General features: G+C 45.8%; 1 protein-coding gene across 4 annotated transcripts in view; it reads left to right on the top strand.

Moving 5' to 3' along the window:
- Positions 1-18,974, top strand: part of LOC132871932 (Fc receptor-like protein 5) — a 62,458-nt gene that overhangs the window by 22,362 nt on the left and 21,122 nt on the right. For all 4 annotated transcript variants that reach the window (XM_060906682.1, XM_060906641.1, XM_060906601.1 and 1 more), the window contains one exon: positions 8,189-8,296. In XM_060906682.1, the coding sequence (XP_060762665.1) occupies positions 8,189-8,296 (108 nt within the window). The remainder of the gene's footprint in view (positions 1-8,188; positions 8,297-18,974) is intronic.

The raw sequence follows: 18,974 nt of genomic DNA, 5'->3' as shown, positions 1-18,974 counted from the left end.
CCTCCACTCCTCAAGGGCCAGTTTGACCGCTAACAGTTCTCGATCCCCCACATCGTACCGGGACTCCGCAGGACTCAGGCGGTGGGAGAAGTAAGCGCAGGGGTGCAGCTTTCCTTCCGAACGTTGAGAGAGTACCGCGCCGACACCAATGTCCGAGGCGTCCACCTCCACGATGAATGGTTGGGAGGTGTCCGGGAGGACCAGAATGGGTGCCGTGCAGAAGCGGGCCTTGAGGTCTTTGAACGCCTTTTCTGCCTGAGGAGACCAGCCATAAGATCCACCTGTCCCTTTGGTGAGGTCTGACATGGGTGCTGCCACAGAACTGAAGTTCCTGATGAACTTGCGGTAGAAGTTAGCGAATCCTAAGAACCGCTGAACCTCCTTAACGGACTTGGGAGTAGGCCAGTCCCGGACGGCCAGGGTCTTGGCAGGGTCCATTTGGAGTTGGCCTGTCCGTACAATAAATCCCAGAAAGGAGACCTCGGGAACATGAAATTCGCATTTCTGGGCCTTGGCGAACAGATTGTTCTGTAGCAGCCTCTGGAGAACCTGGCGGACATGGTGGCGGTGCTCCTGCATGGTCTTGGAAAAGATAAGGATGTCATCGAGGTAGACAAAGACGTACAGGTTAATCATGTCCCTTAAGACGTCGTTGATTAGGGCCTGAAAAACAGCTGGTGCGTTGGTGAGTCCGAAGGGCATCACCTGGTACTCGTAGTGCCCAGACGGGGTGTTAAAGGCAGTCTTCCACTCGTCTCCCTGTCGGATACGGATGAGGTGGTATGCGTTCCGTAGGTCCAACTTGGTGAAGACGGTGGCGCCTTGGAGCAGGTCGAAAGCAGTGGACATCAGCAGAAGGGGATATCGGTTGCGCACAGTGATCTTGTTCAGGCCCCTGTAGTCAATACATGGTCGAAGCCCCCCATCCTTCTTGCCGACAAAGAAGAAGCCGGCACCGGCAGGTGAGGTGGAGGGTCGAATGAACCCAGAGACCAGGGCGTCTTTGAGGTATTCCTCCATAGCCTTGCGTTCTGGCTGAGAGAGGGAAAACAGTCTGCCACGAGGAGGGGTAGTCCCAGGGAGCAAGTCGATGGCACAGTCGTAGGCCCGGTGCGGAGGAAGAACGGCGGCCCTGCTCTTGCTGAAAACTTCCTTGAGATCCCAGTACTCTGTGGGAACTTGAGATAACTCTGTGAGATCAGGGGGCTCGGCAGGAGACACAGGAGAGCTAGAGAGCAGACAAGAGGCATGGCATGCAGGGCCCCATTCCACAACCTGGCTTGTTACCCAGTCTATGCGAGGGTTGTGGCGAATAAGCCAAGGAAGGCCTAGAATAACTGGGAACTCAGGTGAAGGAATCAGGTGCAGGGATATTTCTTCCTTGTGACCTTGAGACTGGAGGAAGACTGGAGAAGTAACTTGGGTGACTCTTCCATCACCTAACGCTTGGCCATCGAGGGCAGACACAGACAGAGGGACTTCAAGAGGTGCAGTAGGTATATTGATGCTTTGGGCGAAGTGAATATCCATAAAGTTCCCAGCCGCCCCTGAGTCTATCAAAGCTTGACAAGAGTGGACAGACTCACCCCAGGAGATGGAGACCGGGATGTAGGTTTCTTGACCAGGGAGTCCGGGAGAGAGGGTAGGCCCCGTCACAACCCTCCCTCGGCTGGACGGGGCGGTCCTTTTCCCAAGAGTTCGGGACATGATGCTCGGAAGTGACCAGGCTTGCCACAGTAGATGCAGCACTTGTCCCTCCTTCTGCGCTCCCTCTCAGATGCGGAGAGGCGAGTACGACCCACTTGCATGGGTTCTGGACAGTCACTGAAGGAGGTAGATGGTCTCCAGGTAGAGGTAGGGAGGCTGGGGGGGCTCAAGGCTTGGTGGCGTTCTCTCATCCTGTTGTCCAGACGAATAGCATGTGAGATGAGGGTTTCGAGGTCACTTGGGCATCCAATAGAGGCCAGACCGTCCTTGATGGGGTCAGACAGACCATGGTGGAAGGCTGACACCAGGGCAGTCTCGTTCCATCCACTTACTGCTGCGAGTGTTCGGAACGAGATGGCGTAATCTGCGACGCTTCCTCCTTGCTGGATGGACATGAGCTTTCGGGCTGCGTCGGTACTGATGTCTGCCTGATCGAAGACCCGAAGCATCTCTTCAGAAAACAGCTGGAAATCAAAGCACTCAGGTCCCTGTCTTTGCCAGATAGCAGTAGCCCAGGCTCGCGCCTTACCAGCTAATAAGGTGATCACAAAGGCAATCTTGCGGCGATCCGTAGTGTAGGTGGTAGGCTGAAGCTCAAAGGTGAGCTGACACTGGGTAAGGAACTCTCGGCACTCACTGTGCTTGCCGTCATACCTCTGTGGTGCAGGAAGGCTGGGTTCGCGAGGTGAAGAAGGCAGCATGGCAGGAGGCACTGGAGCAGGAGCTGGATCAGGAGCAGGAACTGGATCAGGAGCAGGAGATGCAGGCAGAGATGTCAGCTGTGCCAGGGTTTTCCCAATTTGCTGAAGCAGTTCCTCGTGGCGAGCAAGGGCCTCACGTTGGCTGGTGAGCGTACGTCCATGAGCGTCCATGGTCGCTCCGAAGCGTGTCAAAGCTGCCATAATTCCCTGAAGGTTGGCCGGGTAGACAGTTGGAGCAGCCTCTGCTGAGTCGGTCATGACGGAGTCTTTCTGTTAGGGTTTTGCTGGGATTCGAACCTGGTTCGTTGGTGTGATGATCCAGCAAACCCCCACTAGGCCACCAGGGGAATGACTCAAATGCAGAGGCGTGAGGCGGAAGTAGAAAAAGTAACAAAAGGTTTATTTATACTATGTACACTATATACAATCCAGGGCAAAACAAAAAAAAACAAAAACAAAGAGTATAATTCAAAAAGAAAAAGGCAAAAATGCAAAAGCTCAGAAGATCCACAAAACACAGTACAAAGGAAACTGGAGATAAACATAACAGCACAAAGACTCCGTGACAAGAGGACTGAACTCAGGGGTATAAATATACAAACTAATTAAGGACACAGGTGAAGATAATCAGGACAAACAGGCAATTAACAAAAAACACAAAACACAGGAACAGTGGCGGCCTCTAGAGGCCAAAATAAACATGACACGAAAAAGAAATAACAGCGGCCTCTAGAGGCCAAAACAGTCCTAGTCCTAACAGTATCAGTCTGTTAGTCGCATTTCTACGTCAGCGAGGTGCCATTTTTAAGGTTTTGCCACAGTGCATGGTTCAGTGAAAGTAGCAGCAAAGAACTTTTATACTTCTACTTTTATACTGTTTGGTATCAGTGAAAACAGTAAAACTAAAAAAAAAAAACAGATGTAAAGTGAGAGGATACCATCCAGAGACAAACTCAAGGATGCCAGGGACAGTTGGATAAATTGTCTTCTTTTAACAACATTGATCCTTTTCAACAATGGCTGGGTGCAGGATTTGTTTAAATTTTGACCAAAGGATTGTGACACAACAGTCCTAACAGCAAAGGTAAGCTGGCTGTAATCAAGGAAACTTGTGCTTAGCTGTACACATTTTATAGTCTTACCAAGACCAGATTAACCTTTGTCTGCAGCACTGCCTGGGTGTCTGTTTTTTACTAGTGTGGCTAATTCAAAACAGTGCATTGATATAACCTTAACATTTGTTACTTTAAAAGACAGAAAATCAGCACATTTACTAACTTTTATTAAACAAAAAAAGTGTTTTACTTACCTTTCTGAAAAAGTCAAGACCAAACATACATGAAGGGAAATATCATGACAAAAGTGATGTTTTTGTGTCTCACTGCTGTTTTGCCCCATGGTAAATTTTTTTTCCCGTTTCCATCATGGGATGTAGTATTGCTGCCTTTCACAGAGCACAACCATACCATTTCACCCTTCTACAGTCGAGGATTTCACTAATAAAAGAAAGAAGAAAGAATAAACTTTTTATTTGTCACATGCTCACTTCAAGCACAGTGAAATTCATCCTCTGCATTTAACCCATCTGAAGCAGTGAACACATGCACCCAGAGCAGTGCGCAGCCACACTAGAGCGCCTGGGGAGCAGTCAGGGGTTAGGTACCTTGCTCAAAGGCACCTCAGTCCAAGGCCGCCCCATGTTAACCTAACTGCATGTCTTTGGACTGTGGGGGAAACCGGAGCACCCGGAGGAAACCCACGCAGACACGGGGAGAACATGCAAACTCCACAAAGAAAGGCCCTCGCCGGCTGCTGGGTTTGAACCCAGAACCTTCTTTCTGTGAGGCGACCATGCTAACCACTACACCACCATGCCGCCCCAAGCAAATGAGAAGAAAATGCTCCAATTTGAGTACAGATGGGAAACCTAAAAAGTTTTTATTTTTATTTGGTCTTGGCCACTGTGACTGCAGCGCCTCATATAGTCTATTCATCGTTCCTCACCTCAGTATGCTGCTGGTGCTGAAAGGACAGCTACCCTACAGCACCAGTGTTTTGGAAAGCAGAACAGTGCATAACCACAAAGTGAAGCTGCCTAACCAGCCCCAGCTGCAGCCAGTGCACCACCCCACAGAAGCCTGCCCTGGTTTCCCTGACTCCTCTATGAATCAGAGTTCCGTTCAAGAGCATGGGTATGGATCTGGTGGGTACCAAAATCCACAAGGGGGCATGAGTACATCCTGGTGATGTATTTGTTTTTCTGTAAAGTTGCTTTGCAGCAATGTCTACTGGTAAAGCACTATACAAATAAATTGACTTGACTTTATGGTAGGTGGCACGGTGGTGTAGTGGTTAGCACTGCCGCCTCACAGCAAGAAGGTCCGGGTTCGAGCCCCGTGGCCGGCGAGGGCCTTTCTGTGTGGAGTTTGCATGTTCTCCCTGTGTCTGCGTGGGTTTCCTCCGGGTGCTCCGGTTTCCCCCACAGTCCAAAAGCATGCAGGTTAGGTTAACTGGTGACTCTAAATTGACCGTAGGTGTGAATGTGAGTGTGAATGGTTGTCTGTGTCTCTGTGTCAGCCCTGTGATGACCTGATGACTTGTCCAGGGTGTACCCTGGCTTTCGCCCATAGTCAGCTGGGATAGGCTCCAGCTTGCCTGCGACCCTGTAGAAGGATAAAGCGGCTAGAGATAATGAGATGAGACTTTATGGTAGACTATGCCACACACTACCCCCCTGGACAGTCCCCCTGCAGAAGGTGACATAGAAGAATGTCATCAGGGAGCTGGACCCTTCATATCAAAGTTAATGTCTGATGTGTGCCATCCAAATGGATGGACTCATTGAGTGCTTCAATCAGACCCTGAAAAAGATGTTGTGGTGAGCCGTTGACAAGGATGCTGTTGAGGGGAAACTGGTATCCCCTCCTTCCCTACATCCCTTTTATAGTAACAGAGACACTGCAGGCCTCTACAGGGTTTACACCCTTCAAGCTCTTGTTTGGGAAATGGCCCTTGGGCTTACACAAAGTGGCAAAGGAGGCCTTGGAAGAACAACCATCGTCCTTCTGGTCAGTCACTGAGTATGTGCAGGAGATGCAAGCCCTTATTGACAAGGTAGTCCCCATCGTTTGCCAGCAGATGTTCAATGCCTAGGCTGAGCAGAGCTGGGTATGCAACTGTCCGGCCCATGCCCAGGAGTACCGTCAGGATGACTGCATGCTCCTCCTATTACCCACAGCCAACTGCGACTTTCTTGCTTGCTGGCAGGGGCCCTACACCATTGCGGAGCATGTGTACCTGGTTAACTACTGCCTGCAACAGCTTGATAAGAGGAAATCCTCCAGTTGTATCACATAAACCTTCTTAAATGTTGAATTAAACCCATCCCACTCTTGTCAGAATATGCCTCTGCTCCCACAGGACCGTCAGGACATACCTTGGCCCATTAGGGAGAAGACCTCACCCCTGCTCAACAGGAGGACCTTAATCAAGTCAAGTTTAATTATGTAGCTCTTTTAACAACAGACATTGTTGAAAAACAGCTTTACAGAAAATTAAAGACTTTAAACATGAGCTAATTTTATCCTTATTAAATTTATTTACTTCTGTGGCAAGGAAAATATATCAATCAATGCAAAATTTGATTTGGAGCCAGTGCAATGTGGATAAGATAGTAGTGATGTGGTCATATCTTCTAGTTCTAGTAAGGACTCTTGCTACTGCATTTTGAACTAACTGGAGCTTATTTATGGACTTACTGGAACATCCAGACAGTAAGACATTACAATAATCCAACCTAGAGGTAACAAAAGCATGAGCTAGTTTTATTTTTGCATCATGTAATGACATTATATTTCTTATCTTAGCAATATTTCTGAGATGAAAGAAAGCTATTTAATGTCCTTTACACATTCCTCAATCTTACTATGCTGGTGACTCTCATCGGACTTTGCAGAAACATACAATTGTGTGTCATCAGCATAACTGTGGAAGCTAATACCATGCTTATGAATAATAATACCCAGAGGTAACATATATAAAGAAAAAAGCAGCAGGCCTAAGACATAATCTTTTGGAACACCAAACCTTAGTATGCACAGAAAAATCACCATTTGCATCAACTAACTGATAGCAATAAGTTAAAATAGACCTGAGCCTGGAAAGGGCCATTCCCTTAACTCCCATCACATTTTCTAATCTATCCAGGAGAATGGAATGAATAATGGTGTCAAAGGCTGCACAGAAAGTCTGGGCTCACTACCAACCACCACAAATGCTGCCTAAAGCTCACTGAAGCATTGTACCTCAGTGACTGCATCGGCCAGGAGCTACTGAAGCCCCAAGAAAAGAACATGGAAGCTGTTGGCGAGTACTCCCAACCCACTTCCAAATGCCAGATACATGGCTTTTTGGGACTGACTGGTTATTACCAGCATTTTGTAGCAAATTCTCCTCTCTAGCCTCTCCCCTCTCAGACCTGACCAAAAAGGGGCAGCCAGAAAAGGTTAAATGGTCCAGAGAAGCAGAGCAGGCATTCCTGGCCCTGAAGAAGGCCCTCACCAGGACACCAGTCCTACACAACCCTGACTATGACCTGCAACTCATCATCCAGACTGACAGATCGGAAACACACCTGGGCCCTGTTTTCTTGCACGTCTTTGATGGTGAGGAGCATTCCATGCTGTATGTGAGTAAAAAACTAACCCTTGCGGAACAATGGTATGCCACCATAGAAAAAGAAGTCCTCACAATAAAATGGGCAGTAGAGGAGCTCAGCTATTACCTTTCTGGTCAGCAATTCCTTCTGATAACCAACCACGCACCATTGCAGTGGATGATGAATGCTAAAGACTCCAATGCTCGCATTACTCACTGGTTTCTGTCTCTGCAGGACTTTTTTTTTCAGAATCCAACATCAGGTGGGTGCACAGCACAATAATGTCTATGGCCTCACCAAGAGATATGGACTCCATGCTCTGTCCAGATGCAGCACTGGGTTGGAGCTAATGGGGGGGGACTGTGATAACGGCACTTATTCACCTATGATGTTGCCTATTCACCACTCCTCGCCTCAGTGCACCACTGGTGCTGAAAAGACAGCTTCCCTTCAGCACTGGTGTCTTGGAAAGCAGAGCAGCGCATGGCTGTGGGGCAGAGCTGCCTAACCAGCCCCAGCTGCAGCCAGTCTCATTACACCATAGAATACCTCCAAAATAGCAATTAACCCAAAATGCACTTTAGTTTTACATCATCTGTCAAAGACCGATTACTTCGTGTGCAAGAAGTAAGAGTTTGCTTGTTTGAGTCTCTGTGAGATAGGATACTGAGATAAATCTGAGTGTTATCTTCTTAACAGTGTAAGCTAAGATGTTTTTGAATGATCTACACCAGTGGATGCATATACCTATTGTGAAGAGGAGGGGCCATGTACTGACCCTTGAGGGATACCTTGTATGACAGGGACAGGAGAGAAAAGTAAGCTCTAACAGAAAGTAAAATACAAAGAAAACATGAATTAAGCTAGGAATACCAATCAATGAAAGGCACTAGCATCTGCAGAAAGGAGTAGATTATTAGTAACACTTTGAAGAGCAGTTTCAGGAGAGAATGGAGACCGGATTGGAAAGGCTAAGACTGATTGCTGGTAAAACACTCCTTAAAACAATTTGGACAGAAATGGAACATTAGAAATTGGTTGATTATTAGAATGTGTATTGAAATTAGCATTTTATGAACTATAGTGACAACAGCTTTTTTCATCTGTCCTTTTCTTTCCTCAGTCTCAAATTCTGGATTCCATATAGTTGTTGTGGCTGTGGGACTGAGTTTGGCCTTGCTGTTCATCATTCTTTTACTGATCCTGCTGTGGTGGCACAAATCCAACAAAGGTCTGAGAATTAGTTTTCACTCAGTTGCTTATAATATAATCAGTACTTCTATAAAGCATAGTGTATAGAGGTTTTTCACCTGACGTCACAGGGTCACGTGACGCCCCGGTGTCCGCCATTTTGAAGGTCAAGCTAGCTAATGCCAACAATATAGCTAGTATGTTACTGTAGCAATGTTTACGTTCAGTCATTTGGATGACTGTTAAAACCTTTCAGTCTCAAGTTTTTCCTTTACTGTATTTACTAGTTTACTGAGCTAGCGTGCTCGGGCAAGCCGGGAGCTAGCGCGCTCGGGCAGGCCGGGAACTAGCGCGCTCGGGCAGCCAGAGCACGCTAGCTCCCAGCTTGCCCGAGCGCGCTAGCTCAGTAAACTAGTAAATACAGTAAAGGAAAAACTTGAGACTGAAAGGTTTTAACAGTCATCCAAATGACTGAACATAAACATTGCTACAGTAACATACTAGCTATGTTGTTGACATTAGCTAGTGCTAACAGCTAGCTGCTAGTACACTGCTACAACACAGACACCGACCCTAATAATACAGTTCTTGGTCATTGCCTGGTAACAGCAAATTTATAACGGGCCATGTCTCAACAGACTAAGAAGTTATTTCAATGACATTTAATAACATTTTGTTTATCCTGAGGACCGAAAGTAAATGAAAATGTGAACAAACCTTAGCTGTAATAAGATGGCGACCACTGGCTCCAGGGACGACCCACTGATGTAGGCATGTTACCCAGCCTGACACAAAATATTTGTAGGCATCCAAACTCTTATACGCTTTCAGATCAATACCTGTGTATGGCGATGGGTTTTTAACGACATAGGTATACAGATCATGTGGGATACAGGTATACAGATCTAGCGGGAGTCGCCATTGTTGTGACCGCCAAAATGGCGCCATCTACTTGTCGACATGGCAACGGTCATGTGGGTCGAAAATCTCTATAAAACATGAAATGGTTTATATTGCACAAACATGGAAATAACTTGACATAAAAAAATGGTCTATGACTCGTATATACAGTGCCTTGCAAAAGTATTCATCCCCCTTGGTGTTTGTCCTGTTTTGTTGCATTACAAGCTGGAATGCAAGATGGCGGCACGTACGGACACAGCAGCCCCTCTCTCTCTCTGCGTTTAGTGTCTAAAACACTGGCGGCTCGTTAATAGGGGCGATTTGGGCGACACACTCCCAAACAGGGAGATTTTTTTTTATCTACTCCTACTACCACGGCAACAGTAATGTCATCGTCCAATCAGGCTAAGGTCGCGCCTGGTGTAGCCACGCCCTTTTGGTGCGATTTCTGTCAGGTTCAGATTTGCCCCAAAATCTCCCATTGGCACTAATGGTACGTACGTTTTTTTTTCGAAAAGTCATGCTCCCAATGCATTTTCTATTAGGTTTTATGTGCTAGCACAAGCAGCGTGCTTTCGTCATACGCCTGTTGCATGGGAAATGTGTGAACATTCTATGAAGAAGATGGCGAGTGTTGAGTGCAACAATATGATAGCGTCTCTGAAAGAAGTTCCCTTTAGTCATCGTACCAATGAGGAGAAAACGGCAATCAAACATCTAGGACCTCCTAGACCGAATTTAAACATCAAGCAAGTGTCTACGAAGGGGGAGAAGACCTACTCAAGAGATTTTAACAAGAACTAGTACCACCGGAAAACTTGGCTAGCTGGCTGTGATGTAGTCAATGCTCTTTTTTGCTACCCTTTTGTGTTCTCTTCCACCCTGGAAGTAGCACAGCAGACGGTACAGTGTGGACCATAAACGGAGTTACAGATATGCATCATCTCTCCGAGAAAGTGAAGAAGCACGAGAATTCAAAGATTCACATGGACAGCTGTCTGAAATTTTCAGCCTTTGGGAGAGTAAACATTGCCACACAGCTGGATGAGGGGTATCGGCTAGCAGTTCGTCGTCACAATGAGGTGAGCAAGAACTGACACATACTAAGTCGGCTCATTCAGTGTGTGAAGTTTTGCGGGGTTTTCAAGTTAGCCTTGTGAGGCACAGACAAAACAGAGGGCTCCACCAATCCTGGTATTTTTCGCGGTCTTGTCGATTTTGTGGCACAATTGGACGAAGTGTTTGATGAACACCTGAAAACTGCAAGCGTCTTCAAAACCTTGTATAACCTTGTGTGTATATAGCTAAATAACTAAAGCCTTTTGTGTTCATTGACATGCTTGTAATACTTTAAATTTCCTTTTAAGGCATGGCTTTCTGGAGGAATTCTTGGGGAAAAAAAACTGCAGAATTTATTTAGAATTATTTATTATTTGTTGTTGAAATGGTGCAATTCCATATAAAAAAAACATATAATTAAGCTGCACATGTTTGTTTGATGGTTATGCTTTTCTTCATCTTTTTCAAAACTTAAATAAACACTTGTTTTGGATTTATATCCTGCCACTTTAACTGCATTCTTTAGAATGAAATTAGAATATGTTTATAATTAAGAATTTATGTGTCTACTTATTATAGAATACTGGAATAATATGAGAAAATAAATGAGTAATGTAATATTAATTGATTGTGATGCCAAATGTTTTGCTTTGAAAGCTTCACAATGAATCTTCCTTAGTTTGCCACCTTTAACTTGTTCAGTGTTGCCACGTAGTGGAGACAAGAGATATTGTCTATATTGATATCTGAATTTACCAGGCAAAAACAAGTTCAGCCAATTGATATCTGTGAAGATACTCAGTCATCCAGGTACATAGTAATCTGTGGTTGGTAGAAGAGAGCAACTGGACTTGCTTGAAAAGTCTTGAAGATGTTTCGCCTCTCGTCCGAAAGGCATCCTCAGTTCTGTCTGTCTAATAGGGAGTAGCAAGTATTTATCCTCTCATGGATCATCATAGAATCCGAATCAGAATGCTGATGGCTGCATTGTAGGTGGCTGATAGATGTCATAGACACCCACCTCTGTTCAGTGATGGTCGTTCCAGGTTGACAAAAATGAACAATCCTCTCTGGCTAAGATGTCTGCCAGTTTTCTGGAAGTCCTCTCATACTCCCGCACCAGTCGAAGGGAACTCATCCCAAAGTGCATAGAAACATATCTGTGAAGATACTCAGTCATCCAGGTACATAGTAATCTGTGGTTGGTAGAAAAGAGCAACTGGACTTGCTTGGACTTGCTTCTGATTCGGATTCTATGATGATCCATGAGAGGATAAATACTTGTTACTCCCTATTAGACAGACAGAACTGAGGATGCCTTTCGGACGAGAGGCGAAACGTCTTCAAGACTTTTCAAGCAAGTCCAGTTGCTCACTTCTACCAACCACAGATTACTATGTACCTGGATGACTGAGTATCTTCACAGATATGTTTCTATGCACTTTGGGATGAGTTCCCTTCGACTGGTGCGAGAGTATGAGAGGACTTCCAGAAAACTGGCAGACATCTTAGCCAGAGAGGATCGTTCATTTTTGTCAACCTGGAATGACCATCACTGAACAGAGGTGGGTGTCTATGACATCTATCAGCCACCTACAATGCAGCCATCAGCATTCTGATTCGGATTCTATGATGATCCATGAGAGGATAAATACCTGCTACTCCCTATTAGACAGACAGAACTGAGGATGCCTTTCGGACGAGAGGTGAAACGTCTTCAAGACTTTTCAAGCAAGTCCAGTTGCTCTCTTCTACCAACCACAGATTCGGCCAATTGACTTGCTACCTAGGTCAATTTACTTCAGTCCTGTGGACATTTATGGTCCGTGTAGACATAACGGGGGGAAATTGCCCCCCCTGAAAAAAATTCAGGAGCCGCCACTGGTCTAAAAGTACGTGTTCTAGTGTATGTCTGTGTGTTTTATGTCTATGTACATGTGCGAGTAGTGCACTGACAATGTAGGTCACAAGATCTTGTTGCCACTGCCTTCTAGCTATCCGAAATATTACCAAACATTTCATCTTGAACCAGAAACTCATTGAGGAACTTTGAGGCCTGGGTCTTCTCTGCTGGACTACTACATCACTGAACTCACCTGCTGTGTCTCACCCAGAGAGGAGGCGCTGGAAGCGGTGTGAGAGGAAACAGAAGCATGGCAAGCGCGGTGGTATCCAGGCTAGGCTAGCTGCTAGCCGGCACAGACCCACGATACCATCCCTCATTCTGGCCAATGTACGCTCACTAGACAACAAAATAGCTCATATAGAACTCATGAGGTCTGCGCTACGTGATGTGAGGGATTGCTGTGTTTTCATCTTCATGGAATCCTGGCTGAATAACAACATCCCGGACTCTGTAATCCAGCTAGCTGGGCTAACATGCTACCACGCTGACCAAGCCTTTACGGAAGGAGGCAAGACCCGTGGTGGGGGAGTGCATGTTTACATCAGCGATACTTGGTGCTGGAATGCTACTGTTGTGCACAAACACTGTCCTCCGCTGGCTGAGTTTATCATTATCAAGTGCCGACTCTTCTACCTACCGAGGGAGTTTACATCGATTCTGCTCATCGCTGTTTACATCCCTCCCACCGCTAACACCATTAGGAGTGAGGCACTCAATGAACTCTACCAGACCATCAGTGAACAACAGACAGTGCACCCAGATGGATTCCTCATTACAGCAGTAGTCTTCAATCATGCAGATTTAAAGGTTTTACTGCCCAAATTACATCAGCATGCGGACTTTCCAACAAGAGGTGACAACTTACTGGACATGGTGTACACAACCCACAAAGGAGTTTACAAGGCCTCCCCCCTCCCCCACCTGGGTCTCTCTGATCACATCACCATCATGCTGAGACCTGCATACAGACCTAGAGTGAGAGCCATCAGACCAACACAAAAGGAGGTACTGTATGTGTGTGGCCAGAGGGGGCCTCCTATGCTTTGAAAGACTGTTTCAGCACTACACACTGGGACATTTTCAAAGAAGCAGCCATTTACAATGACCACATAGACTTAGAGGAATACACCAAGGCCGTCGCAGCATACATCGCTAAATGCACTGAAGGCACCTGGCCCAGATGGTGTGTCACCCTCCTGTCTGAAGGTCTGTGCTGATCAGCTGGCTCCCATCTTCACCCAGATCTTCAATAGATCCCTGGAGCTGTGTGAAATCCCCTCATGCTTCAAACGCTCCACAATATTCCCGGTTCCCAAGAAAACCACCATCACAGGACTAAATGACTACAGGCCTGTAGCTCTCACATCTGTAGTCATGAAGTCCTTTGAGAGACTGGTGTTGTCACATCTGAAGGACATCACAGACCCCCTGCTGGACCCCCTGCAGTTTGCCTACTGGGCAAACAGGTCAGCGGATGATGCAATCAATATGGGACTGCACTACACCCTGCAACACCTTGACTCTGCAGGGACATACGCCAGGATTCTGTTCGTGGACTTCAGTTCGGCATTCAACACCATTGTTCCAGACATCCTCCACACCAAGCTCACCCAGCTCACTGTGCCCTCCTCCACCTGTCAGTGGATTACAAACTTCCTGACTGACAGGAAGCAGCAGGTGAGGATGGGGAGCATCATATCCAGCACTCAGACTATCAGCACTGGCGCCCCCAAGGGTGTGTGCTCTCCCCACTGCTCTTCTCCCTTTATACCAACGACTGCACCTCAAGAGACCCATCTGTTAAACTCCTGAAATTTGCAGACATTACAACGGTCATCGGCCTCATCCGGGACGGTGACGAGTCTGCATACAGACAGGAGGTTGAACGGCCGGTCTGGTGGTGCAGTCAGAACAATCTGGAGCTGAACATGCTCAAAACTGTGGAGATGACAGTGGACTTTAGGAGGAGCCCCCCCACTCTGCTGCCCATCACCATCACCAACAACACTGTGACTGCTGTTGAAAGCTTCAGGTTTCTGGGTTCCACAGTCTCTCAGGACTTGAATTGGGAGACAAACACAGTCACTATCATCAAAAAGGCTCAGCAGAGGTTGTACTTTCTGTGCCAGCTCAGGAAGCTCAACCTGCCTAAGGAGCTGCTGACACAATTCTACTCTGCCATCATTCAGTCTGTTCTTTGCTCTTCCATCACTGTTTGGTTTGGATCAGTCACCAAACAGGAGAAGAACAGACTGCAACGGACAATAAGGTCTGCAGAGAAAATTATTGGTGTCAACCTGCCCTCCATCCAAGACTTATACTTGTACAGAGTCAGGAAATGGGCAGGTAACATCTCTGCGGACCCATCACACCCTGGTCATAATCTGTTTAATCTTCTCCCCTCAGGGAGGCAATATAGATCACTGTATGCAAAAACAACCAGACACAAGAACAGTTTCTTCCCTCAGGCTGTCTCTGTGATGAACAGCTAAAATCCAGATTCATATATCAGTAATATCACTTGCAAAATATCTGCACACTCATACTGTCATTCTGTGCTCACTGTTACTTATATTATATTTATACTTATTTAAATTTACTATTCATCTTTGCATTATGCACCATATTGCACCAAAAGGGAAATCCTTTCTGTGATGAACAGCTAAAATCCAGATTCATATATTAGTAATATTACTTGTAAAATATCTGAACACTTATACCGTCATTCTGTGCACACTGTATACTTTATATTTATTTAACTATTCCATACTTGACTTACCTGGATTACTTTGCACTATGCACCTATTTTTGTTGTTGTTGTTTGCTTGTTTGTTTGTTTTGTGTATACGCTTTTTAATCTGTTTTGTACTATGAGAGCTAAGTGAACCGGAGTCAAATTCCTCGTGTGTGTCCACATACCTGGCAATAAAAGTGTTTCTGATTTCTGATTCTGATGTCACTCACTGCAAAACCATCACTGTTCATGCTAACCAGAAGCCTTGGCTGACAGGAGAGGTTCACAGGTTCCTGTGGGCTCGGGACGCAGCCTTTAGGGCCGGTGACACTGCAGGTCTAACAACAGCCAGAGCCAACCTTTCCCACGGCATCAGGGAGGCAAAACGTCAGTACAGCAATAAAATATCTGGACACTTCAGCAACACCAGAGATGCACAGTCTCTCTGGCATGGCATTCAAACCCTCACAAACTACAAACCCCCACCACAGACCTGTGAGAGTGACATCACATTGCCAAACTGCCTAAATGACTTCTTTGGATGCTTTGAAACACAAAACAACACACCAGCACAGAAGACCACTCCTCCCCCGGATGATCAGGCAGTATGTCTGGCTCCAGCCAGTGTGGAGAGGACCCTCTCCAGGATCAACCCACGTAAGGCAGCTGGATCAGACAACATACCTGGTCTTGTTCTGAAGGACTATGCCATGGAGCTCAGGGATGTCCTTGCTGACATCTTTAGCATCTCCCTGAACCAAGCTGTTGTCCCCACGTGTTTCAAAGCTACAACCATAATACCAGTGCCAAAGAAGCCCCTCCCATCTAGCTATAATGACTATCGGCCCGTAGCACTGACTTCCATCATCATGAAATGCTTTGAGTGACTGGTCATGCAGAACAACAAGTCCATTCTCTCTCCCTCTCATGACCCATTCCAGTTTGCATATAGGTCAAACAGATCCACAGAGGACACTATCTCCACTGCTGTCCACCCAGCCCTCACTCACCTGGACTCAAAGAACACCTATGTGCAAATGCTGTTCTTGGATTACAGTTCGGCATTCAACACAATCATTCCCCAGCAGCTAATACAAAAACTCGGACATTTGGGACTCAACACCTCTCTTTGTAACTGGGTGCTGGACTTTCTTACAGGGAGGCCACAGAACGTTTGGGTCGGCAGTAACACGTCCAGGACCATAATGCTGAGCACAGGGGCCCCACAAGGGTGTGCTCAGCCTGCTGCTCTTCACCCTGCTGATCCATGACTGTGTACCAATCTACAGCACCAACCACATCATCAAGTTTGCGGATGACATGACTGTGGTGGGCCTCATCACTAACAATGATGAAGTCAGCTACAGGAATGAGGTGAGCCAACTGGTCCAGTGGAATAAAGAAAATAATCTCTTCCTGAACGTGGAAAAGACCAAAGAGATTGTAGTCGACTTCAGGAGAGGTTACTCACAGCATCCCCCTCTGACCATCGATGGTGCTGCAGTGGAGAGGGTGAGCAGCACCAAATTCCTAGGGGTGCACATTGCTGAGGACCTCTCCTGGTCCAACAACACCGCATCGCTGGCCAAGAAGGCTCAAACTCGCCTCTACTTCCTCCGCAAACTGAGGAGTGCAAGAGTCCCACCCCCCATCATGTGCTCATTCTACAGGGGCACCATTGAGAGTGTCCTCACTGGCTGCATCACTGCGTGGTATGGAGGTTGCAGTGCCTCCTGCCAGAAGACTCTGCAACGCATAGTGAACACGGCCAGCAAGATCATTGGTACCCTTCAGCCCTCCCTTACGGACATCTTTCACTCCTGTCTCACCTGCAGAGCCATCAGCATCGCTAGTGACACCTCCCACCCTTCACACTCACTCTTCAGCCTCCTACCCTCAGGGAAAAGGTACCGGAGCCTCCGGGCCTGCTCCACAACACTGCTGAACAGCTTCATTCACTAGGCTGTCAGGATGCCGAACTCTGTCCGCTACCTACCCCCTACCCCTGGTCTGTAACACATTCATTCACACAAGAAACTCTATCTCATCCGTTTGCACATCACACCACAAACATTAGCATTACTGCTGTATCTGCTGCTATTGCTCATTTGCACAACTGTTCATATACACCTCATAAGCTGCTCTTCTAGCACCTTCTCCATTAGATATTGTACTGTGTTTACACTACTGCTGCGATTTTGTACATTGTTTGATTTTAGAGTGTATTTTTTTACCTATAATATCTATATTTATAAATATTTATATATATTGTGTGTGGGGTTTTTTTGTAATCTTGATCTGTTTTTTACAAGTAAGGTGAGAGAGAAATGGCATTTCGATTCTCCTATATGTCCTGGATATATAGTGAAATTGACAATAAAGAATTTTTGAATCTTTGAATGAAAATGGATTTTTGGGGGGTTAGCACCATTTGATTTACATAACATGCATCCCTCTAAAAAGGTGCAAATTGTTGCTTTATTGTAACACAAATAATAATTAAGATAAAAAAACCAGAAAGCTGGAGTGTGCATTCACCCCCTTTAGTATGAAACCCCAAAATAAGAGCTCATCCAACCAATTCACTTCATGTCACATAATTGGTTGATTAAGATCCATTTGTGTGCAATCAAAGTGTCACATGATCTGTCACATGATGTCTGTATAAATCAAACTGTTCTGGAAGGACCCTGGCTCTGCAACACTACTAAGCAAGCAACATAAAAACCAAGGAGCACTCCAAACAGGTCATAGACAAAGTTGTGGAGAAGTATAGATCAGGATTAGGTTATAAAAAATATCCCAAACTTTGAATATCCTGCAGAGCAACATTAAATTCATGATAGCAAAACGGAAAGATATGTCACCACTACAACCCTGACAAGAGAAGGACGCTCACCAAAATTCACAGACCAGGTGAGGAGGACATTAATCAGAGATGCAATAAAGACCCCAAAAATAACACTGAAGGAGCTGCAAAGATCCACAGCGGAGATGGGAGTATCTGTCCTTAGGACCACTTTAAGCTGTACACTCCACAGAGTGGGGCTTTAAGGAAGAGTGTCAAGAAAAAAGTCATTGCTTAAGAAAACACATTTGGATTTTTCCCAACAGCATGTGACAGACTCCCCAAACACATGGAAGAAGATTCTCTGGTTAAATGAGACTACAATTAATCTTTTTGGCCATCATGGGAAATGCCATGTATGGCGTAAACCCAACACCCTCAGAACACCATTCCTACAGTGAAGCATGGTGGTGGCAGAATCATGCTGTGGGGATATTTTTTATCTGCAGGGACAGAAAAGCTGGTCAGGACTGAAGGAAAGATGGATGGCATTAAATACAGGGCAATTCTGGAGGAAAACCTGTTTGAGTCAGCCAGAGGTTTGAGACTGGGATGAAGGTTCACATTCCAGCAGGAGAATGACCCTAAACATTCTGCTAAAGCTACACTGGAGTGGTTTAAAGAGAACCATTTAAATCTCTTGGAATGGCATAATCAAAGCCCAGACCTCAATCCAATTGAGAATCTGTAGTATAACTTGAAGATTGCTGTACACCAACACAACCTATCTAATTTGAAGGAGTTGGAGCAGTTTTACCTTGAGGAATGTTCAAAAATCCCAGTGGCTAGATGTGCTAAGCTAATAGAGACATACCCTAAGAGACTTGCAGCTGTAATTGCAGCAAAAGGTGGCTCTACAAAATATTGACTTTGGGGGTCAATACCTATGCACACTCCAGATTTCTGTTTTTTTTCCATCTTACTTATTGTTTGTGTCACAATAAAACAACAATTTTCACCTTTAAAGTTATAGGCATGTTGTGTATATCAAATGATGCTACCCCCCCAAAAAAAAAAAAAAAAAAAGAAATCCATTTTAATTCCAGCTTGTAATGTGACAAAAGTGGACAAATACGAAGGGGGATGAATACTTTTGCAAGACACTGTTGTTGGGACAGGGGCATGTTTACCACCGTGGTGCATCACCTTTACTTTTAACAATACTCTGTAAATGTTTGGGAATTGAGGAGACCAATTGCTATAGTTTTGAAAGTGAAATGTTGTCCCATTCTTGCCTGATATACAATTTCAGTTGCTCAGCAGTTTGG

The sequence above is a fragment of the Neoarius graeffei genome, chromosome 1, assembly GCF_027579695.1.
Source record: "Neoarius graeffei isolate fNeoGra1 chromosome 1, fNeoGra1.pri, whole genome shotgun sequence".
Lineage (NCBI taxonomy): Eukaryota > Metazoa > Chordata > Actinopteri > Siluriformes > Ariidae > Neoarius > Neoarius graeffei.
This window is presented reverse-complemented; position numbering and strand designations above follow the sequence as displayed.